Source organism: Mytilus californianus, unplaced genomic scaffold, assembly GCF_021869535.1.
Source record: "Mytilus californianus isolate M0D057914Y unplaced genomic scaffold, xbMytCali1.0.p SCAF_9, whole genome shotgun sequence".
In the NCBI taxonomy this organism is placed as follows: domain Eukaryota; kingdom Metazoa; phylum Mollusca; class Bivalvia; order Mytilida; family Mytilidae; genus Mytilus; species Mytilus californianus.
The window spans coordinates 80,490,946-80,515,890 of record NW_026262745.1 but is presented as its reverse complement, the minus strand read 5'-3'; the positions used below and the strand labels follow the sequence as shown (position 1 = coordinate 80,515,890).

The 24,945-nt window shown below is 31.1% G+C and overlaps 1 protein-coding gene across 1 annotated transcript; it reads left to right on the top strand.

The window, feature by feature from the left end:
* LOC127716487 (protein FAM47A-like) lies at positions 1–24,422 on the top strand. The gene is made up of 9 exons (XM_052222713.1): positions 1–163; positions 7,948–8,104; positions 9,378–9,599; positions 10,297–10,481; positions 11,958–12,051; positions 13,196–13,459; positions 14,147–14,311; positions 19,968–20,051; positions 23,945–24,422. The coding sequence occupies exons 1-9, from the start codon at positions 93–95 to the stop codon at positions 24,068–24,070; spliced, it is 1,368 nt and encodes a 455-aa protein (XP_052078673.1). The 5' UTR covers positions 1–92; the 3' UTR covers positions 24,071–24,422.
* Positions 24,423–24,945: the final 523 nt, after the last annotated feature.

Genomic DNA, 24,945 nt, shown 5'->3' with positions numbered 1-24,945 from the left:
TAAAACCGGAAGTAATTCTATAGCAACAACTATGCTGTTGATAAATGAGTATTTTTATCGTATTTTTGAAAATATACCATAATTAGTTTTAGATGGCTGAAAAAAAGTATGATCTTGCACTCGTGAAAACCGTAACAGACAAGAAAATCAGACCACAAGAATGGTAATGTTTAATTTGGATTATGTACTCTTTTCTTTAGTTAGTGTGAAAACAAACTTCTTCTTCTTCAGTTGTACAACAAAACTTCAGGATTCTGAAGATTACTTATCGTTGCGCATACGTGGTATTTACAATAATTTAGTTATCTTGTAAATGTTAAAGAATAATATATAATTTGAAAATCTGTGCATGTATAATACAAAAAAAAATGATTAAAATTAACATTATTTACAAAATTTAGCATCTTGATTAAAAATAATGTCTTATTCAGATTTATTTTAGTCTGAAAGCTGCCTTCAAGTTATGTTCAACCAGAATTCCTGGCAAATTATAATACTAACTGTATTTCCAGCTCTTGTAACAATTGCGCCTTTGTTACTGTTGGTCTTGTATGTTTTTTAATTTTAGCTCATTTATAGGTTTCGGAGTTTAGTGTGATGTCCATTTTCACTGAACTAGTACACAATTTTATTTAGGGGCCAGCTGAGGACCACCTTCGGGTGCAGGATTTTCTCGCCGCGTTGAAGACCCATTGGTGGCCTTCGGCTGTTGTCTGCTCTTTGGTCGGGTTGTTGTCTCTCTGACATATTCCCCATTTCCATTCTCAATTTTACAATGCTAGAAAATACTGAAAGATCTTCAATATATATATTCCATTCTCAATTCTATATGTAACGGGAGTGAGTTTCCCTTCTGACTTCGTTGTCTTCCCGTTGTCTACCCAAGTTCTGGGATATTGGACAAGTAACTACGTATATAAACAAGATGTTTATTTTAAAGACATATACGGTTTTAGAACACAAGTTTACATACAATAAATATAATATAAGTGATGGCTAGTCTACTTGTTGTATAAATAGAGGTTCCATATCTGCAAGCCAAAGTATGAGCATCTGCTCATTTCAAATCCTAAGCTGTAGACTGCCCTGAACCCGGTGAGTGACGTCATACTTATAGTTCCTAGGGACAACGAGTCTGGCTGGGATGTCAGGCACATGCAAGAAATAGGAAGTCCCGACAAGAATAATTACATGAACGGTCTCGGGAGAAAGAGTTACGAAACTATAAATAATACTAATATTAACCAATGTCCCCATATAACACATGTATAAATAGTATAATTAACAAGTAAACAAAGTGACCACCATTACATATATATAATATAACATGAAAAATAGAAAATAACTTAAGTTATGTTACAAATGTATGTATTACATGTTCATGGAAGGAAAAAGCTTGATTGTGTTAGAATTTCTTAAAGGATTATTATCAATAAGAAATTGATTTTTATCTTGGAATAGATAAACCTTTGATCCATCATAATGTTATGATATTGATTGATTGGTGTTTGCTTTATGCAACCTCAGCACAAAAAGGCTATATCACAGCGAGTTATGTTATGATACAAAAAAAGAATCCTTACAAAGTCATCTTGACAATGAACCAATGTATTTATATTCTCGTTCAGTAAAAGATACATGTACTTTTTTCCTATTTTGACAATAAAAATATATAGTGTTTAATTGTTTATAAATTTAAAGTGTATAAAGATTTCTCAATTGCCTTCTTGGTTTTTCTGATGGTGTCTTCCCAATTGTCCCACATTCAGGTAAAAAGGAATGACATTATGTGGAACAATCGGGAAGATGTTTGTGGGACAATTTAGAAGTTCAATTGTTGGACAAGCAGGAATTGTTTTGATAGTATGTTATTTGTGTATCAGATAATTACAGGTAATTAAATTAATCAATGTAACTTATGAAATTTTAAATAAACATGGTTAAAAGTTGGTGTTCATGATGGCGCATAATATTTGCGGGCATTTGGGAATCAATTTTTTTTATGGTTGCGTGCAGCATTTGATTACATTTGCACTGATTTATTTCACAGGTAACCTACATGTAGGTAAAAATAAAGATAAAATCATAATATATATGACTACAGTTATTATTTTGGAACTTATTTGTAAACTTAAATTGAATTATATATTTTTCATATTGAATTCTAAAAAAAATATAAAGTGATCATGAGAAATCCCGTAATAGCTTAAGGCATACATGTAAATAATTCAAGTCAGTTTGTAAAGTTGTGCCACTTAAAGACAAGCAAGGAGTTTCGTTTAGCAGAAACACCTCAGGGGAAAAATTATTAGTGAAGGATGGATTTACTTTCTGTGTCGATAGAATACTAAAGTCAGGGGATATTTCATTGCTATGTACAGTGAAGAATTGCAAAGGCAGGATAAAAACTGGTAGTAAAGAAAAAAGTTAAAGCCTACATAACTACAAGGCCTATGAAATTAGTATTTACCTGGAATGTGCACAAATGTAATCAAAAGCTGCATGCAAACGTAATGATTTTTAAGCTAAAATGTAATACACCATTTCATGAAGCACTGAAATAAAACAATATATATTCCATATGAAAAATCTGATCATAACATTGTTCAAATAAACTTTCAATTCAAGCAACAAAAATGGGAAAAAGTTTTTTTTGGAAAAAAACATTCCTAAGAAAATCCTTGAATTAGAAAATCATAAACATAGAATTGAAGTGATGTGCAGCTATATCAATTTTAATGATATCTGGTCTTAACATTAATTTTAACAATATGAAAATCAATCATATCATATCAAAAACAAACCAAAGACTTGAAAATTAGTATTTGCTGCTTCTCTGCTATGCACGCAGCATTTAGGAGTTAAAGCAAAGACTAGTCAACTCAGAGTCAGTATAACGTGTCTGTTTAGGGTGACATCACTTCCCTGTGGACTGTTATCATGTGAACTAGCATGTTAAAAATTCGGCTCAGTGTGTCAGTCTAGTTCAATTCATCTAACATCAACATGCTCTCGTCCTGAATATGCATTTAAAATTGCCACTGGACTTAAAACAACCATTCGTCTTTTTTTTCAATAAAAGTTTAATCAGAGTATACTAATGACATATTTTGAATAGTTCTAATAAATACGTCAACTGAATAAGAAAACAAATTTTTGCATGTGTTTTAAATTTAAATAAAAAATTGAAATAAAAAAAGAATTATCCAGGTAGTGGGTGTCTCCAATCATCTTGATATTTGATAACAACTATAATAGTAGGTTCATGCAAAAAATAATTTTAATTTGATATTGCACAAAGCTTTTGGTTCTGTGTGGTGTAAAGCTTTATTTTTTAAGCTTTTGTCTTCAGGAGTGGGCAATAAGATGACTAATATGATAAAATGTATGTATTCTAAGACATTGTCAGCACTGAACATTAACAATTGTTTTACTGACTACTTTGATATAAACCGAGGAGTTAGGCAAGGGTATTCTTTAAGCCCTACCCTTTTTAACATATATATAACATGATATAAATGATGTTTCAAAGTTATTCTCAGGAAATGGTTGTCAACCACTAACTTTAGAAAGTTCTGTTATTGGAAGTTTAATGTTTGCAGATGATTTATTAAAAATGTCAGAATCAAAAGAAGGTCTTCAGGAAAGCTTTAATAAATGTTCTTCTTACTGTGATAAATGGCAACTCACTGTTAATTGTAAAAAGACTAAGACTATGGTTGTTGGTCATCATCATAAAAAGACGCAAAATACAATATTTAATTACAAGCACACTGTTTTAGAATTAATAAATGAATTTAAGTTCTTAGTCAACTTGCTCTCACAAAATGGAAACTTAACGTCATCTGCTGAAGCACTTTCCAAAAAAAGTCTTAAAGTTATGTACTCTATCAAGCTATACAAGAGGTCTGAACCAATTGCCAGCAAATTTATCTGTTCATTTATTTGATTCTTTGGTTCGTCCTATTCTTACATATAATTGTGAAATTTGGTATATGGATGAGTACAGATCATACTATAATGCAATTGCTGGAGCCAGAAAAAATAATTCTCTTTTGGATAAACTCAATTTTATAGATAAGAGTCCCTGTGAAAAAATTCACAATAATTTTGTAAATTTATACTTGGAATAAAGAAATGTGCCAGTAACATTTCCTCTAGATCTGAAGTAGGAAGATTCCCCCTTTATTGTTTCATTGCCACACAGTCACTTTTGTATGAAGACTGACTTTTCAGTGAAAACTCATCTGATTTACTTAAAGAGTCAAAGTCACTTCATGATCAAGGTATATACTCATGGTACTCATATGTAAATCATATTAGGTCCGACAATAATATTAGCAAACCCAAAGATGAAACTAAAAACAAATACATAGCCTGTAAGATTCTTAGTAAAAAATACTATAAAAATGAACTTCAGCAAAGATATAAAGAAATATATGACAATAAGATATCATCTCTTGACCAAAATAGTAAACTTCTTTTGTTTAACCATATAAAAACTGAATATAAACAAGAATTTTATTTGACATACCCTAATCTTGATACAAAAAAACTTATATGCAAATTTAGAATCAGTGATCATTCCCACGCTATTGAAACTGGAAGATATAAAAATATTCCACGCCCTCAAAGACTGTGTAATAAGTGCAAAGTTCTGGATGATGAATCCCATTTCTTTTGATTATGTAGAATAAATAATGATTTAAGACATGACTTTTTTAACGATTTAAAAACCCAATACATGTACAAAGATTTTTCTGATAACAAAATGAAATATATTCTAAATCCAACTACTATTCAGCAAGTGAAATCTTTAGGCTCCTTTATTAAACCCGTCTATGGAACTGAGGACAGGGGGCACTTGCGGTCATTTGTTGTGTTGTGTGTTTAATATTTTGTTTTATTTTGATGTGAATGTAAATGTCATCATTATATTGTTGTTCATACATGTAATTGTTATGCCTTTGACCCTCTTGTGAGTGTAATTTGTGCTTAATAAAGTTATAATATATCATTACAAGTCACAAATTATTTTTCCTCTGTACTATGGTTTATTTCTTAGTATTCCAGTTAATATCAATTTTAATTTTATGATTTAACAGTTGATGTAGTTATTTTTTGTTATTTACTTTATTTGTACGTACATGTACCACAGTAACAGAAACCCAAAAAAAAGATTTTTGGAAAAAGAATTGATAAAAAATTCATTTTATGATATTATAAATTATTTATTATTTCTCTCACATGGAGGATAATTTATTATTTGTGGGATAGTTATTAATACAATGTAGTGGGTTTTAAAGGATCATGTTCACCATTATAATTTCCAAGTGAACAGAAAAATGTAAATTTTCTACAAACAAAAAATACCAAAAAAGATTTTAATTCATGAATCTATGGGTATGATCAATTTGAGGTGATTGATATATATATATACAAAAACCTTAAATAATATTTGTGCAGCATGATTAATACCTATAGGAAGTATTAAATGCAAGACTGAATGGATCTGACTATAAACAACGTAAAGAGTAAACAGTAAATGGCAAATAACTAACAAATGCATTTATGGAATTGTAATGATAGACAAATTCTACCAAGTTTTATGTTTAGAAGTTTGTCATTTGCCAGTTATGGCAGCAAAAAAGTTGAGTATTTTTTCAGGTCACAAGCTCTATATATACATGTGCCTTACAGTGGCATTGCTTTCCTTGCTTTTATTTAGGAAACAGTTTGCAACTGGTGGTCTAAGGTGCCAACATGCCACTACCACCTATCAAAAGGGTTATATCATATGAAATAATACTTAATTTAGTCTTAACTGTCAGGTTGACTACAGCTGAATGCCCTGTTAACTCTTTTCTACCTTAGAATTAAATGATGCCTACTTTGTCTGACTTTATACATTGTATGTTCATTGTCTGACTAGCTGTCTTACATGAGCAAGGCTCTACAATTGTATGTTCATCGTCTGACTAGCTGTCTTACATGAGCAAGGCTCTACAATTGTATGTTCATTGTCTGACTAGCTGTCTTACATGAACAAGGCTCTACAGTTGTATGTTCATTGTCTGACTAGCTGTCTTACATGAGCAAGGCTCTACAATTGTATGTTCATTGTCTGACTAGCTGTCTTACATGAACAAGGCTCTACAGTTGTATGGTCATTGTCTGACTAGCTGTCTTACATGAGCAAGGCTCTACAATTGTATGTTCATTGTCTGACTAGCTGTCTTACATGAACAAGGCTCTACAATTGTATGTTCTTTGGTTAAAAATCTACCTTAATGGAACCTACACATCTAGTCTACTGGAAGAAACACTATAATTGAACTACATCATTCACTAGTTCTTACTTCTTTCCTACATGTATATTGCATGTGTCTGAATTTTTTCTGATCTTTAAGTTTATATCTTTTCTTTGTTATAACTTTATTCTTGATCTTGCATTTCTTATGTGGCACAAACAATTTCATGTCCTTCTTTTAGCTTCTTTTTCTAATCTTTTTAGGTGGAGAAACATTTTTCTCTAATACTTCTTGTAACTTTTATTTCTTTCAATCTTTCTTGCTTTTTTTTCAGGTGTCTCAAACAAATCTCTAGAGAGTAATACCTTACAGTTCTAACTTCTTAATATACATGCTTTTATAGCCACACTCTATCTTATACTTCAAGGCTTATGAAAAGATATTGCTAAATGAATGCAACATTTTTAGAAGTCTTTGACTTCCCTTCAAGCAGGTATGTGTATATATAGCAAGCATAACAACACTTGCTGAAATGTGTAGCAATGGGTTAATTATTCTATGAGAAATGTTCGTGATTTCTAAGACACTTTGTACATATGGTATTGTAACTTTATTTTTTAACAGCAAGAGTTTACTTTTCCTTCACTATTTGATTTTGTCATAAAATTGTTATTGGCAAGTAACTGTGAGTAAGAAACATCTAAAAAAATGTTTTAATTACCTTTGTACTACAATAATGTAAAATATGTCCCCTATTATATTTCTACACATAACAGGTGTCAGACCACAACACATGTTGGTTTGATTGTATGTAGGTGTTTAACACATCTTTCAGCAGCATAGGCTATATCATTGCGGCCAATTTCTATTGGTGGGGGAAGCTGGAGTACCCAGAAAACACCACAAACATTCAGCAGGAAACCTTGCAATCTTTGTTAATTAAGATGGAAGTGATGATACACCTCAGCACAAGCCAGGTTCCAAATCATAACTTACCACACAAGTTGATGATGTCCTTCTAAGAAAAAGTATTTTGATGGAACTGGAAGACTTCCTGAACATATTTTGCGTTAATGTTTTCTATGATATAATATTGTGTCAGTTTGCAGTTGAAAAATTCATTTACATTGTTCAGTAAGCCTATTGTCAAGTAATCATTGACAAATTATGGTCAGAATTTTAATGTTTACTGAAAACAGAATATTCAAGCATTTAGCTACAAAAAGTAAAACAATGGACAAAATGGTGTTCAGAGGTACAAATTCATAGATATATAGTTTCTCCCAGAAGTGAGATTTTACTTCTTCATACATGTCTAAGAAATTTGGTCTGGTCATCAGGTTTCTAAATTTTTTAGAGAAAAAATTGATTGACACCAACAAACAACTCAGAGTTAGTGACACATATGAAATTCATAATACAGTATGAACAGGTAAAAAATGAATAAATGTTTAAAACCTCTTTAACATGCATGTGCTACCAGATGTGTGCAAATTATTATTCTGAAAGTCTTTGCTGAGACAAAAGAGTAACAGAGTTAATGAAAGAAGGATGAAATAATTTAGATTAAATCTTTATCCATATTTTTTTTCTTCTCTCTCTTGAATTTTATTTGAATATTATTATAATGAATATTTCAAAAATGTAAATGAATTCTGTATATGTTAAAATTTAAATGTTATTACTTTTTTAATAGGTATAAAGAAAGATTGAAGACCAAGTTCATAAAGTCATTAAAACCAACTGATACATCTAAACATCTTGTCGGCAAAAACTGGTTATTTGTTAGAGATGGACTGGATGACTTTAGAGATGGCTATCCACCACCTGTGGAAGGAGACATTATCCTCAAGGTACACAGTATTGCAAATCACATTGGAAATGAAATAACCATATATATGTAAAAACATTTTTTGAAATCATCTTTAATTGAAAACAATAGTTCATGTTTAATTTTTTTTTATTATTATCATTTGTCCTTTTTTTTCTTTTTTACTTGCTTCGACAATGGCAAAAGCCAGTTTAGTGACGGCCCAACTCTGTCTGTTTGTATGATGTCTGAAAGACCTTGCAGAGAAAACTTTTGTCAAACTTTTCTTGGCTTCTATGAAAGAGACTGATTGAATATTTGGTCTGCAGCTTCATAATGTTTCAGTTGTTGTGTGTAAGCAAATTTTTTCCAAACTTTTCTTAGCTTCTATGTAAGGATATGAATTTATATTTGATTTACAGCTTGATAATGATATGTTGTAGCCTATATAAAAAGAGAGGGGAAGGATAGCAGAGGGACACTCAAACTAAAAAAAAAAAAAAAAAAATAGTTTCAAATTTCACAACACTCTTCACACAAAGAAACTTTTCGTCAAATTATAGATGGGAATGATTTTATATTTAGTTTGTATATAAATAATGTTGAGTTGTAGCTTGTAAGCAATTTTTACATCTGCCTTGCACCCACTTCCTGTTTGCTGATAGTTTGAAATTTACAACACTCATTGTAAAAATTTTCTTCAAAGTTTTCTTGGCTTCAAATTTGCCACTGGACGTTAAGCAACCAACAATCAATCAATCAATCTTGGCTTTGAAGGGAATGATCAGTTATGCTTCAGTATACATGTTACTTATTCAATTGCATGCAATGACACAGGTCCAGCCCCAGTATTAGTCTTATTTTTCAAAAAAATTTAAGGAAAAAATTATACTGTTCTTGGGAAATTAGAGTTTGAAGTAATTGTTATAAACCTTATTTTAAAGAGTTTTTTTCTTTTCTTTATGAGCTTACATGGCGTAAGTAGGCAAATTAAGTTCATAAAAAAAAGAAGAAAAAACAACAATTTAAAATAACATTTTTTTAAGGAAATTCTTTCTTTTTAATTTTGCTGTATCAACTTTAAGAAATTTTGACTTCAATGATACTTAGGATATTTAGTATAAAGTGTGTGTTTTATGTTATTGTCAACCAGATATTCTGACGGTCTGACCAATGGTATTATAATGCACTGTACAATCAGTTTAGCCTTTATTAGAAATACAATTGTTTATTACAACACTGCTTAAATAAATGCTGCTGTGATGTAAATGAAGGTGTTCACTCTGCTTGCAAATAGGTGATATTTGATTTTTTAGGGTTCCAAAGGACCAGGGCCAAACATAAAAGGTAGCGGTGAGAATTTAAGTTCTGTAAAACAGCCAGCAGCAAAGAAAAGGTTTACAAAACATCAAATATGTTACTCAAGGCAGACTCCATTACAACAGCAAATGAGAGATCACATTGATGAAGTAGAATTTGGACTAACACAGCATCCACTGGCACTTTATCCACATTTCGAGGAAAACTGTCCTCCAGATGTAAGTGTTTCCTCCCTTATCATCTGGGTAGCTTTGCTGTGAAAGATTGCATGTTCTGTTTTAACCAAAGAAGAGGACCAGTCCTTTCAAATTCTTTGTATAGCCTGCCCTTGATTGGTGGAAGGGAAGAAATTGACATTACTTTTCAATGACAACTATGTCTGTATTTAAAATGTAAATGTTGAATAAGTGATCCATGTTAGAATGTTAACAAAATTCAAAAATACTATAAAAGGTTACATTACTAAAGTGTTATATGGTGAAGTTAGATTTTTATATTGTTATTTACTCTGTAAATTGTGATATATGTGATGTTGCTTAACTTTTTTTGTATATCGGTATATCTGATTTTATCACTCTGTAACATACATCATACGTGACCCTTGGACATATGCAAGAAAAATTATGCATCCCAAACTCTAAGCACATTTAAGACACCTCACTGACATTTAAGGTCCAACATTCTACAGATTTATAATTCTGTTTCACATGATGAAGATGTCTATTTTTGATTTTTTTTACACTACATTCTACACAAATTGAAACCTCTCTTAAATAAGGCCTATATGAAATATAGAAAGTAAAGTTCTTTTCCTTTGTAAACAGAATGTAAAAATTGATTGTGTAAAGAAATAAATTCTGATCACTAATATCCCATTCTGATTCATTGATGATGCCTATTTTGTTTCCTTTATAGTTGTTTGATATGATCGTAGATCTGTTAGATCCGGAAATAAATATGATGTCAGAGGAAGGATCAGAAAGAGATGAATATGATGAAGAAATTGTAGAGGAAAATGAGGAAGAAAGGAAATCAGACATTGATGAGGAAGATGATAAATCTGTGAAAGAGGAGAAAGAAAAAGAAATGGATAACTTTGGGTAAACTCATTATACTTTTACTAAGAATAAATTGAAACTAAAAGCTAGAGACTTTTTCCAGACTATACCTTAAAGTTAGTTTTTAAGAAAGTTCACAGAGAATTTTACTGATGCAGACATTTGTTAATGGTTTGCATAATTTTCAACTGACAAAGAAATATTTATATGGTTTAAATAAGATACCCTGTAATCAGCTGATCATGAGCATTGTTAATTGGATCATGACTGAAAATGTTTTATTTTTAGCTGAGAAGTTTCCTTGATAAAAGCATCCAGCTAAGTAATAAACATTAATTAATTTTTTAAAGTTTTTTCTCTCACTTAAAAGAAATTGTTTGTCTAAAAAGTATTCATAAAAATCTTAAAGTAACCTAATGAAAAATGGATAGAACAATCTTGTTTTTTGATTCATGTATTCCATATTTGTGTAAATATGCACTTAGGGGATTAGGATTTATCTTTCAGGCAAAAGAAGGTAACTATGCAGTTGTTATCTCATCAGTTATAAATGATAAGATCATCTAAACTTGTATAGAGTATTTTTGGAGTAGTTCAGCACCAGTAGACAGATTGTGCACAACTCTGTCATCATCGGTTATCTATTATTGTGTAGCAATTGCTTAGAAAACAAAAATGGTGATCCCCTTTTTTCTTAATTTTCTCTGTGTTTTTAAAAACAAAATTTATATTTTCAGTTCATATTAAAAATCCATTGTATTACAAAATAAGGAAATTTTGCACACCCAGACTGTAAATTTAAAACAAGTCCAACAAACAACTCTCACTATCATGTTTTTTTACTGAATGTGGAATGTTCTATATTTTGGATAGGTATAATTTTTTTAACTATTTTCTAAATTAGAACTATATAAAAATAAGGAGATATGGTTTGATTGCCAATGAGAAAACTATCCACCAGTGTTCAATTGACATGGATGTAAGCAATTTAGTTCACCATACAGCCTTCAACAATGAGCAAAACCCATATCATTTGTCCAGCCACCTTTAAAAATAATTTTAATCATTTTCCAAGTAACTAACTATTTTAGCTTTTATAGACACATTAAATATGCACACTGCATCATTAGGATAAATTATGGTTTACCAACAGGTCCTTTAAGAATTAAAATAAAATTCAATATTGATGTAATGACTTATAATTGATGTAATCACTTATAATTGATGTAATGACTTATAATTCTTGAAGAATCTAATAATCATTGTCAGCAATTTTTGTTTGATTGTCAAATGACCATTTGGAAACCTATGGAATTGTTTTTGTGAAACTGCAATGTCTAATTGATTCAAGAAATCTATTAAATGATTGGTTGTGAGGAGAAGTTTTCTTATTTTGTCTTCTTAGGTCAAAGATAAAACTTAAATACTATTCAGTATGACTCATCTTTACAGCTTTAAAAGTACATCAATAGTATTTTAATGAAGCATATTGGGATATTATGCAAAATTTCATTTTAGTGGGGAAAAAATACCTCGACATCCATACAGATGGAAAGACAAAAAAGATAAAAAGAAACCTGGTGATGTGAAGTCAACACAAGCAGAAACACAGGTTAGATGTGTATTTCATGTTGATTTGATTTAATGATATTGTACAGATAGAGACATCCAAATTGAATGTCCCAAACAAATAATCGATGGCTGTTAGTTTGAATAAATTTGCAATCAGATTTTTCAAACAACCATTTGATTAAATAGGATATCTTTTGTTTGATAATATTGTGTGAAAGCGAGTTGAAAAGTCAAAACTGTCAACCAAATGAAAAGGACAATCAAAAGCAAGTAATTTATCAAAACATTAAAATATTTTTTTTTTATAGTAGTTAAGGAACTAGTTAAAGCACTGAAAAATTAGTTGTAGAACACTTTGTGTGTAGTTTAGGTAACAAATACTTAGAAGAGACCTTCAAATGTTCAAAGGAGGCCTTAAGCTGAGATGTCTTAATGATATGATTGTTTACTATATGACTCTCTGTGGAGCGCATGGACCTGAATGTAGAAAAATTTATAATTTCATTCTTAAGAACTTCAATGTTGTGAATACATCATACCACCACCACATTGGTGGCTGCTTTGTTCGCTTGTAAAAACACAATCCTGTATGTGAGTACTTGAAGTTTGTTTATTATTCTAAAAAATTAGGCATATTATGTTCCCTTTTACCTATTTCTAAATTATTTTCAAAGTTTTGAAATTTAAATATCCACAATATTCATACATTTATTTGAGTTATTATCAACAGATTTTTTATAAGATTTTTTTTGTTTACACCAATTTTTACAATAGGATCGTCCTTAATGACCTGACAACAATGTTTGCAATCTATTTTCAATGAAAGACGATATTTTGATCTTTTTTCAACATGTGACCACCAAGGTGTTTGTGCGTCTATATCTTGGCCTTTTATGTGATCAGTCTTTTAATTATCCGATCTATGTGTAGAAATGAAGCAAGAAAGATGTAGTTATCAAATTAAAATAATTTACATTTTTTACAAGATTGGTAGGGAACTTTACATGACATTTAAATAGAGTAGATTTGTCTATTATTAGAGTTCATAATTTATTAAACTTCATGTGTGTAAAAATTAACCCTTGATCATTTCATTGAATTCAATTGAGTAATATTTTCCATCTTGTATTTGACTGTGTTTAGAAAAATAAACATACCAGTACAAGTACATATTTATCTTACAGAGTGAACATATAAAAAAAGTTACGAAAGAATTTTGTGATTGGGTGGCAAATCTTGGTGGAGAGTCAAACAAAAACAATATGGAAGAGTCAACTATTACCAGTTTATTTGCTAGTGGCTATGAAACAAAACCAGCACTCTCAGTTCCAATACATGTTGTAGAGTTAACAAATGTTCCACAAGAGTTACGAGCTACTGCTAATGTAGCACAACAACAACAGGCAACAAAGAGTATACCAACTGAAAAGAAAACTCCAGAAAAATGGGTAATATAAAGTCGCTTTTTAAATGGCTTAATTAATTTACATATATTAGTTCCTACATGGGGGGTGGACTATCTGCCTTTTCAATCTGTCTGTCAGGTTCTAAGTTTTCCTTATCTTTCTACTAAATTTATTATAATATCTGCTTGGTAATAATATAAATATATTAGAGTTACAAAACAGTTAAAAAAATTTACAGGTCCATTTATATTTGATTAGAACAGGAGAGGACCTTTGATAAATGTTTATTCGGTCTAAAAGATGAAGTTTTAAAAATAAAATGAAACTCTTTTTATTGTTTGGCAGTCATTTTAGTTTCAATTATGTATCTTTTAGTCAACTTGCCAAATGATATCGGGCTGTGTGATATAGAATTACATCATGTCATACTAAATAGCCACTCTTTAGCAAGGTCTTTGTGCAAACAGACAACCTGGCATGCCACACACATAGTACTTAAAGAAAAAAACCCTCACAAATTAGTTTGTATGTATATGGTCATGCTGCACAGCCTTAAAGACCTCCATTAGCAAGATTAATTGTAAGAGTCACTTCTTCAAACAGAATGCCAACTACTAATTAACAGTTTAATCATTTGTACTTTGTATATTAATTTGTTAATTGTTGCTAACTGAAACACAAGTAGCTTAAAACTTTATAAAAATATCAAGAATTTATTTTTGTCTTCAGAAATACAGTGGTAACTACCAGCCAACATGGGTAAAGTTCAAATATGGCTCCTGGTATTTAGATCCAAAATCATGGAAGAAAAGAGATGCTGAAATTCCATTACTAGATCCTAAAGAAGTTAAAAATCAAGAAATGTCGGAATCTAAGAAAAAAAGCAAAGAATTGGTATATTTCATGCTTCATACTATACTTAACATATATCTTTTATTAGCTCACCGGGGCCCTTCGGCCCCATGTGAGCTTATGCCATCGCTTGGTGTCCGTTGTCGTCTGTCGTCATCGTCTGTTGTCGTTGTAAACTATTTCAAAAATCTTCTCCTCTGAAACAACTGGGCCAAATACCTTCAAACTTTAATTAAATGTTCCTTAGGGTATCTAAATTGTATCCGAAGTTTTGATCCATCGACAAACATGGCTGCCATGGCTAAAAATAGAACATAGGGGTCAAATGCAGGTTTTTGGCTTATATCTCAAAAACTAAATCTTTTAGAGCAAATGTGACGGTGGGTAAAATTGTTTAATTGGTCAAGATCTATCAGCCCTGAAGTTTTCAGACGAATCGAACAACCCATTGTTGGGTTGCTGCCACTGAATTGGTAGTTTTTATCAAAATTTTGCAGTTTTTTGTTATTATTTTGAATATTATTATAGATATATATAAACTGTAAGCAGCAATAATGTTCAGCAAAGTAAGATCTACAAAAAAGTTAAATGACCATAATTGTCAATTGACCCCTTAAGGAGTTATTGCCCTTTAAAGACAATTTTACACAATTTGTTCATCAAGTTTGCTAACATTTAAAAATCTTCTCCTCTGAAACTACTGGGCCAATTACCTTCAAACTTTAACTAAATGTTCCTTAGGGTATCTTGTTTATAAATTGTATCCGAAGTTTGTATCCATGGACAAACATGGCCGCCATGGCTAAAAATAGAACATAAGGGTCAAATGCAGTTTTTGGCTTATATCTCAAAAACTAAATCTTTTAGAGCAAATGTGACGGTGGGTAAAATTGTTTAATTGGTCAAGATCTATCAGCCCTGAAGTTTTCAGACGAATCGAACAACCCATTGTTGGGTTGCTGCCACTGAATTGGTAGTTTTTATCAAAATTTTGCAGTTTTTTGTTATTATTTTGAATATTATTATAGATATATATAAACTGTAAGCAGCAATAATGTTCAGCAAAGTAAGATCTACAAAAAAGTTAAATGACCATAATTGTCAATTGACCCCTTAAGGAGTTATTGCCCTTTAAAGACAATTTTACACAATTTGTTCATCAAGTTTGCTAACATTTAAAAATCTTCTCCTCTGAAACTACTGGGCCAATTACCTTCAAACTTTAACTAAATGTTCCTTAGGGTATCTTGTTTATAAATTGTATCCGAAGTTTGTATCCATGGACAAACATGGCCGCCATGGCTAAAAATAGAACATAAGGGTCAAATGCAGTTTTTGGCTTATATCTCAAAAACTAAATCTTTTAGAGCAAATGTGACGGTGGGTAAAATTGTTTAATTGGTCAAGATCTATCAGCCCTGAAGTTTTCAGACGAATCGAACAACCCATTGTTGGGTTGCTGCCACTGAAGTGGTAGTTTTTATCAAAATTTTGCAGTTTTTTGTTATTATTTTGAATATTATTATAGATATATATAAACTGTAAGCAGCAATAATGTTCAGCAAAGTAAGATCTACAAAAAAGTTAAATGACCATAATTGTCAATTGACCCCTTAAGGAGTTATTGCCCTTTAAAGACAATTTTACACAATTTGTTCATCAAGTTTGCTAACATTTAAAAATCTTCTCCTCTGAAACTACTGGGCCAATTACCTTCAAACTTTAACTAAATGTTCCTTAGGGTATCTTGTTTATAAATTGTATCCGAAGTTTGTATCCATGGACAAACATGGCCGCCATGGCTAAAAATAGAACATAAGGGTCAAATGCAGTTTTTGGCTTATATCTCAAAAACTAAATCTTTTAGAGCAAATGTGACGGTGGGTAAAATTGTTTAATTGGTCAAGATCTATCAGCCCTGAAGTTTTCAGACGAATCGAACAACCCATTGTTGGGTTGCTGCCACTGAATTGGTAGTTTTTATCAAAATTTTGCAGTTTTTTGTTATTATTTTGAATATTATTATAGATATATATAAACTGTAAGCAGCAATAATGTTCAGCAAAGTAAGATCTACAAAAAAGTTAAATGACCATAATTGTCAATTGACCCCTTAAGGAGTTATTGCCCTTTAAAGACAATTTTACACAATTTGTTCATCAAGTTTGCTAACATTTCAAAAATCTTCTCCTCTGAAACTACTGGGCCAATTACCTTCAAACTTTAACTAAATGTTCCTTAGGGCATCTTGTTTATAAATTGTATCCGAAGTTTGTATCCATCGACAAACATGGCTGCCATGGCTAAAAATAGAACATAAGGGTCAAATGCAGTTTTTGGCTTATATCTCAAAAACTAAATCTTTTAGAGCAAATGTGACATGGGTTAAATTGTTTAATTGGTCAAGATCTATCGGCCCTGAAATTATCAGACGAATCGAACAACCCATTGTTGGGTTGCTGCCACCGAATTGGTAGTTTAAACAAAATTTTGCAGTTTTTTGTTATTATTTTGAATATTATTATAGATATATATAAACTGTAAGCAGCAATAATGTTCAGCAAAGTAAGATCTACAAAAAAGTTAATATGACCAAAATTGTCAATTGACCCCTTAAGGAGTTATTGCCCTTTAAAGACAATTTTACACAATTTGTTCATGAAGTTTGCTAACATTTAAAAATCTTCTCCTCTGAAATACAGGTGAGCGATTCAGGCTCTTGAGAGCCTCTTGTTGTTATAATTATTACTGATTGCTTTTATGTATATATATTTATAATTTCTTTCGCACTTAAGGTAACTTGAATATTTAATTTGGTTTATCAAGCTGACATGGAGACAAGTACAAACTAAAAAGTATACTGTTAATCTGAGATTACATATATTTAAGTGTCAATAAGTCTTGGTGAAGCCATCATCTAATTCTTTTCACCTGGATAACTTAAAGGTTCCTATAAGGAAGAAACAGCACCTATATAGTTACAACATTGCCAATGATCATTGATGTTAAGGACAATGGAGCATAATATAAAATACCAATTATGAAATTTCATATTCACCATATATGTCCTGTTCATTATATTATATCCCATCATCCAAGGTATAACTGGATTTATTTCAAGTGACTTGGTGGGGCTTAATTGGTTTGCTTATCGTAGATCACTCCATCTATAGACCAGTGTTTTGGGATAAACTCATAAAAAAAGTGTCCAGTTATGGTCATTGATTCAATTCAAATATATAAACACTGATGTGTATTTGCAAAGTCGTTGATTTTCTTGTAAAACAGATTTTAAAATATGTCAAAATCATTGCCACTTTGTGGAAATATGAAACTGAGTTAGTATATGTATAATGACTGAGTTTGTGTAAGTATGATGACTGAGTAAGTATACCTATGATGACTGAGTTAGTGTAAGTATGATGATGGAGTTAGTATACATATGATGACTGAGTTAGTTTAAGTATGATGACTGAGTTAGTGTAAGTATGATGACTGAGTTAGTATAAGTATGATGACTGAGTTAGTGTAAGTATGATGACTGAGTTAGTATACGTATGATGACTGAGTAAGTATACGTATGATGACTGAGTTAGTGTAAGTATGATGACTGAGTTAGTGTAAGTATGATGACTGAGTTAGTGTAAGTATGATGACTGAGTTAGTATAAGTATGATGACTGAGTTAGTATAAGTATGATGACTGAGTTAGTGTAAGTATGATGATGGAGTTAGTATACATATGATGACTGAGTTAGTTTAAGTATGATGACTGAGTTAGTGTAAGTATGATGACTGAGTTAGTATAAGTATGATGACTGAGTTAGTGTAAGTATGATGACTGAGTTAGTATACATATGATGACTGAATTAGTGTAAGTATGATGACTGAGTTAGTGTACATATGATGACTGAGTAAGTGTAAGTATGATGACTGAGTTAGTGTAAGTATGATGACTGAGTTAGTATAAGTATGATGACTGAGTTAGTATAAGTATGGTTAGTATACATATGATGACTGAGTTAGTATACGTATGATGACTGAGTTAGTGTAAGTATGGTTAGTATATGTATGATGACTGAGTTAGTGTAAGTATGATGACTGAGTTAGTATACATATGATGACTGAGTTAGTGTAAGTATGATGACTGAGTTAGTGTACATATGATGACTGAGTAAGTGTAAGTATGATGACTGAGTTAGTGTAAGTATGATGACTGAGTTAGTATAAGTATGATGACTGAATTAGTATAAGTATGGTTAGTATACATATGATGACTGAGTTAGTGAACGTATGATGACTGAGTTAGTATACGTATGATGACTGAGTTAGTATACGTATGATGACTGAGTAAGTATACGTATGATGACTGAGTTAGTGTAAGTATGATGACTGAGTTAGTGTAAGTATGATGACTGAGTTAGTGTAAGTATGATGACTGAGTTAGTATAAGTATGATGACTGAGTTAGTATAAGTATGATGACTGAGTTAGTGTAAGTATGATGATGGAGTTAGTATACATATGATGACTGAGTTAGTTTAAGTATGATGACTGAGTTAGTGTAAGTATGATGACTGAGTTAGTATAAGTATGATGACTGAGTTAGTGTAAGTATGATGACTGAGTTAGTATACATATGATGACTGAGTTAGTGTAAGTATGATGACTGAGTTAGTGTACATATGATGACTGAGTAAGTGTAAGTATGATGACTGAGTTAGTGTAAGTATGATGACTGAGTTAGTATAAGTATGATGACTGAGTTAGTATAAGTATGGTTAGTATACATATGATGACTGAGTTAGTGTACGTATGATGACTGAGTTAGTATACGTATGATGACTGAGTTAGTATACGTATGATGACTGAGTTAGTGTAAGTATGATGACTGAGTTAGTGTAAGTATGATGACTGAGTTAGTATAAGTATGATGACTGAGTTAGCATAAGTATGATGACTGAGTTAGTGTAAGTATGATGACAGAGTTAGTGTACGTATGATGACAGTTAGTGTACGTATGATGACAGAGTTAGTGTACATATGATGACTGAGTTAGTTTGTATGATGACTGAGTTAGTGTACGTATGATGACTGAGTTAGTATATGTATGATGACTGAGTTAGTATACGTATGATGACAGCAGTTGCAAAATATGTATGTGCATGTCTATCTGAGAAGCAGTAAAGCATTACACACGTAAACCTAAAATTTTGTTTATGAAAATGGTATATAATGATAATATTTAATGAAGGAAAAATAGGGTGTAAATATTTTATTTTACACATAACTTTTATAAATCACATTAAAAATTTGAAAGATTTAAACAGAATAATTCAATATCTGAAATTTTAAAAAAACTTATCACTGTGACAATGTCATACCTGCCTATTTTTTCAAATCTCCATGGGGAATTTTAAGCGCAAGAGGACCTTATGCTCCTCTTATATTGTCATAAGTGTGTTTAATCAACTTCATTATTGTTTGGATGAGTATGTGTGTGCTTAAATAACCTTTTAACACATTTGAAAGCCTGTTTTGAGGTGTTTAGATTATATAATAAAGAATTTAAAAATTCAGGTCAACACCTCTCATGGGGGATATCAACCATAAATTGGGATAGTTGGCAGGTCTGCAATGTGTATAAATTTATTGATGTTAATTATCTCTTTGCTTCATTAGAGTTGTTTTGTTTTGTAGAATAATGATATAGCACAGTCTCATGGTGCCAAATTATTCATGGATTGGACAATAGATGTTAAGAAAGACAAACGGAAACCAGAAGTAAGAGTTATTGACCTCAGATACTGGTATATTTGGAAAATTCTACATTATATCATAGGTTTTTTCATGAAACATAAGATTTTAACTATTTTAATTTTATTTATGACTTAAATAACACATTCTTTAATCATTCAAGCTAATTCGAAATAAAAAAAAATGTCAATAAAGAAAACAATTTACAAAAAAAATTGATGACAAACTCTTTAGAAAAAATTAGTTTAAAAGACTTCATGGAGTTGGAGATTCATGAGAATCTTCTTTTATTCCTATTATCACACACCATGCTTAACCAGACTGTGTATCACACACAATGCTTAACCAGACTGTGTATCACACCATGCTACCAGACTGTGTATCACACACCATGCTTTACCAGACTGTGTATCACACACAATGCTTAACCAGACTGTGTATCACACCATGCTACCAGACTGTGTATCACACACCATGCTTAACCAGACTGTGTATCACACACCATGCTACCAGACTGTGTATCACACACCATGCTTAACCAGACTATGTATCACACACCATGCTACCAGACAGTGTATCACACACCATGCTACCAGACTGTATCACACACCATGCTTAACCAGACTGTGTATCACATACCATGCTTAACCAGACAGTGTATCACACACCATGCTTAACCAGACTGTGTATCACACACCATGCTTAACCAGACTGTGTATCACACACCATGCTTAACCAGACTGTGTATCACACACCATGCTTCACCAGACTGTGTATCACACACCATGCTTAACCAGACTGTGTATCACACACAATGCTTCACCAGACTGTGTATCACACACCATGCTTAACCAGACTGCATCACACACCATGCTTAACTAGACTGTTTATCACACACCGTGCTTAACCAGACTGTGTATCACACACCATGATAACCAGACTGTGTATCACACACCATTGCTTAACCAGACTGTGTATCACACACCATGCTACCAGACTGTGTTGAGCCTTTATATTTTACTTTAACAAAGATATCAATATATTGAAAATGTCTAATCTACAATTTATATTATTTTTATTTATAATTGTACATCACACAAACACATCTGATTCTAGAGCTCTCATCTACTTAAAACTGAAACATTAACACTCATGTCAGAATTATGCAGAGTAAATTGAAAATAACAAGCAGCAAAAGTCTACCATTTGATATTAGATACTGTAATTCAGAAATTTGTGCATGCATTTTTTATTGGGATTGTTTAACAATGAATTAATAATTGCAGTTTCAGAAAATGCAGTATAAAAATAATGCTATCAAAATTTAAGATGTGAGTTTTTGTTATAGCGAATGCTATCCCTTTGTAAATTTGCACAATAATAAAAACAGGGCAAGCATTTCTGAATTTACAGCAACAAATTATATTGTACTTTTAGCAAACACTAAAAATTATAGACTTAAATAAATAAGATGTGCTGTAAAACAGGGATTTTTGTAGCTTGATATATAGCATCTGGCAACTTATAATAGACAATAATAATTTGGCCTTCTTTCACTTTGAATAAGGGTTCATTTTATGGTTAGGGTTAATTCTAGGTTAGGGATTAGGTTTAAGGGTTAGAGCTGGTGTCCTGGTTAGGTATCAGTTAGGGTTAGGTTTAAGGTAAGGATTATAACTTTATATGGGTTAGGACAATAAAGTAAAAAGAAGGCCAATAATTTGTGACAACTTGTAGTTACATTCATACCAGTCATCTTTAATCCGATGATGAACTGTCAGTTGTGAGTTCAGTATACTGGTAACTGTCAGATGTGAGTTCAGTGTATGGGTAACTGTCAGTTGTGACTTCATTCATGTACTAGTAGCACTGTTTTGTCTCTTAATTGATAAATTACTTTTGAGTCGTTTCTTTAAATCATATATACAAATGTATATCATAAAACATAAAAACTATATACAAAACATTTTTGATCTGGAGAATAGTACTAATATACATATCTTGCTCTATGATACTCATTGTATAAACCAAATGAAATAAAAGCATTGATCATATTCATCAGGTCCATTCTTGATATCAGTGGGATAATACCCTCAGAATAATGTACATGCTGTTATCTCTAATTCTCAATACAACTATTTAGGTTCTTAAATTAATCAAGTCAGGTAAAGGTAAGGTGTTCAGACAAACAAAATTCACGTTTTGAAGTTGCCTTTTTGTTAAATCTATTTATTTTTGTCAGTTTATGAAATTATCATTATTGACTATCATTCATTTTACTGTATCAACCATAAATGTGTACACCAGTTTTCTTACAACTAATCAGCTCAATTAATTTGAATTTTATTCAGGGCTATTTGAATGTAGTTAAATGTTGAAATCAGTATATTGCATTGATGAAACCACTTTCTATTAGGGACATCTAATTTATTTTAATGCCATCTAGGTTGCTCTGAAAAAAAATGAAATATAATTGACCACATTCAAGAAATTTGGTTAACAAATGTTTGGTAAATGTTGTAATATAACAAAGGTATTTGTTCTCCTGAAAAGAGTTTTCCTGTTTCTTGAGCAACAAGCAATAACATTTTCTTTTTTCATCCAGTAAGTAATTCTTCAATATTTCTATACCATTTGTAAAACAATTTTTCTAAATTTTATTAACCCTCTGATCTAATTAAGAAATCAGATGTATTTACGATTGCCTTTGACCACATTTTGTAGATAAATCTTAAATATCAGTAAATGAATGTATTAATTTGATAAATACCTTGCCAGAAAATTACTTTTGTCAACAAATGGGAGACAACTCATGTAAGATTAGATGCAAAGAGGGAGTAAAACAAATGGAAAACAATGCAGACATATACAAGTTTTGAATTTTATATTTGTTTATACATGTAATCCAGTGGTCAAATTATGAAAGATAAATTAAAATAATTTACAAAGTCAATGTTTACCGGTACTCACCCCTAAACCTAGCAATCATTGGTCTATAACTTGTCACTGCTGGTACACATTTTGCACAAGAGAAAAACACCAGCCCAGTAGTCAGTGCTTTTGTGAAAATATCATTGATATGACTGTCGTCGTTTTCTGTAAATTAATTTTTTATAAAATTTTTCAAAACATTATAAGGTTTTTCTTCCCCAAGGAATAGATTGACTAAGCTAGGTAATTAAAGATATTCATCATTTACACTGTTGTCTTTAATGCTCACTTGACCAAAAGGGTTACACCTATTGATATTGCTAAACATTCCATGATTCCTGTAAATTTAAAAATTGAAAAAAAAGCTTTTTCTCTTTCAACACTGGCTATATTTGGACAAAATTTTATCTTTGTTTAATTTATTTTGTTTGACTCCTTTGAGCTTCTTCTGTAATAATATTAAGCTCAAAATTCAGCATTGACATTGTAACAATATTATCTTTCTATGCTTATCACTGGTCTATAACTGTTATATAAGTTTTCTTTGTTCATTAAGTTGCATGATTTTTATTTTAATATTTCTGAACATAGAAATAATGAGGGTTGGCATGTCTCTCTTTTACATGTTTCATGTTTCTTGCAGTTAGTTTATATTGTTAAATAGCATTGTTCTTTCTAACCATCTGCAGATAAACAATAAAACTCTTTATATTTGAATTTGTTCAGGGCAGCCAGTTTTTAGAACAAATAATTTGTATATTGAGTGAATATTTTCTTCAGAACTCCTTTTCAATTTGTTTGGTTTTACAATACTTCTGTTTTTCTTCCCCCATATTATGTACCAGTAGTTTTTTTTGGTGATTTTTGTAGAATATTTATACTGTATTATGTTAACATAAGCAATTTAAGAATTGACTGAAATATTTAATTCACCCATTATTTATAAATGGTCTTTGTCTAGCAGTTAATTATGTTTAACTTTTTTATAGTTTCTAGATGAAGTAGCAGAAATACAAACCAAAGCTGCTGAAGAGGAAAAGAAACGAATAGAGGCAGAGATAGCTGCTAAACAGAAGAAGACTTTCTTTAGAAAAAAACAAGTTGAAGTCTCTTAATAACGAATCGAGTTATTTGTGTGTTACTGTTATTTCATTGTACTGTTCCAAACATCTAACGTTCCATGCAAGATGTCGTGCTGCAAAAACTTTACAAAACTTTTCTCGGATCTTACTGTTTGATTTTCTTTATTTTTAAAGAAAACAGAACATTTCTAAGAAAAAGATATTTCTGTTGATCACTAGTACGTCCGATCTTTAATATACATATTGAATTATTATTCTTTTAAAGTATGTCACATTCCTAAACAGCATAATCTGTGAAAACCCATAATGCCTGAAAAAAATTTAAATTATATTGTTTTTTCCTTTCAGGCAAGATTGTGATCAAATAAAGTGTATAAACAATTAATATTTTACAGTTAGTTGAAGAATTTAAGTTTGATTTTCAGCTTTCAAATTGAAAAAACTTTAATGCTACACGATCCTAGATTCCATTGCTGGCGTCGTCAACAATTAAGTTTAGTCTGTGGTTAGACATCAATAACTTTGTCAAACCTTCATGGAATTTTATGAAATTTGGACAGAAGCTTGTTTATGACCAAAAGACAGTATCCACAGCAAAATTTTGAAAATATTTTTTTTTCATTTTTCCATATTTTACTGGTAAATGGACCTAGTATTTTTTACAGTTGACAAGTAGATACAGTCAAGGGTTAATGTTTGTTTCATATCAATTACTTTGTCAAAGCTTCATAGAATTTTATGAAACTTTGGCAGGAGCTTGTTTATGAATTAATCCACATCACTTTGAAACACCCCCACCCATTTCCCTCCCCCCTGTGTATGTGTATAGTGTGTATGTGTATAGATGCTGTTGGAATCTAGACCCGTCTCAGATCAGATGCATGTCGATGTCTAACTCTGATCGGAAT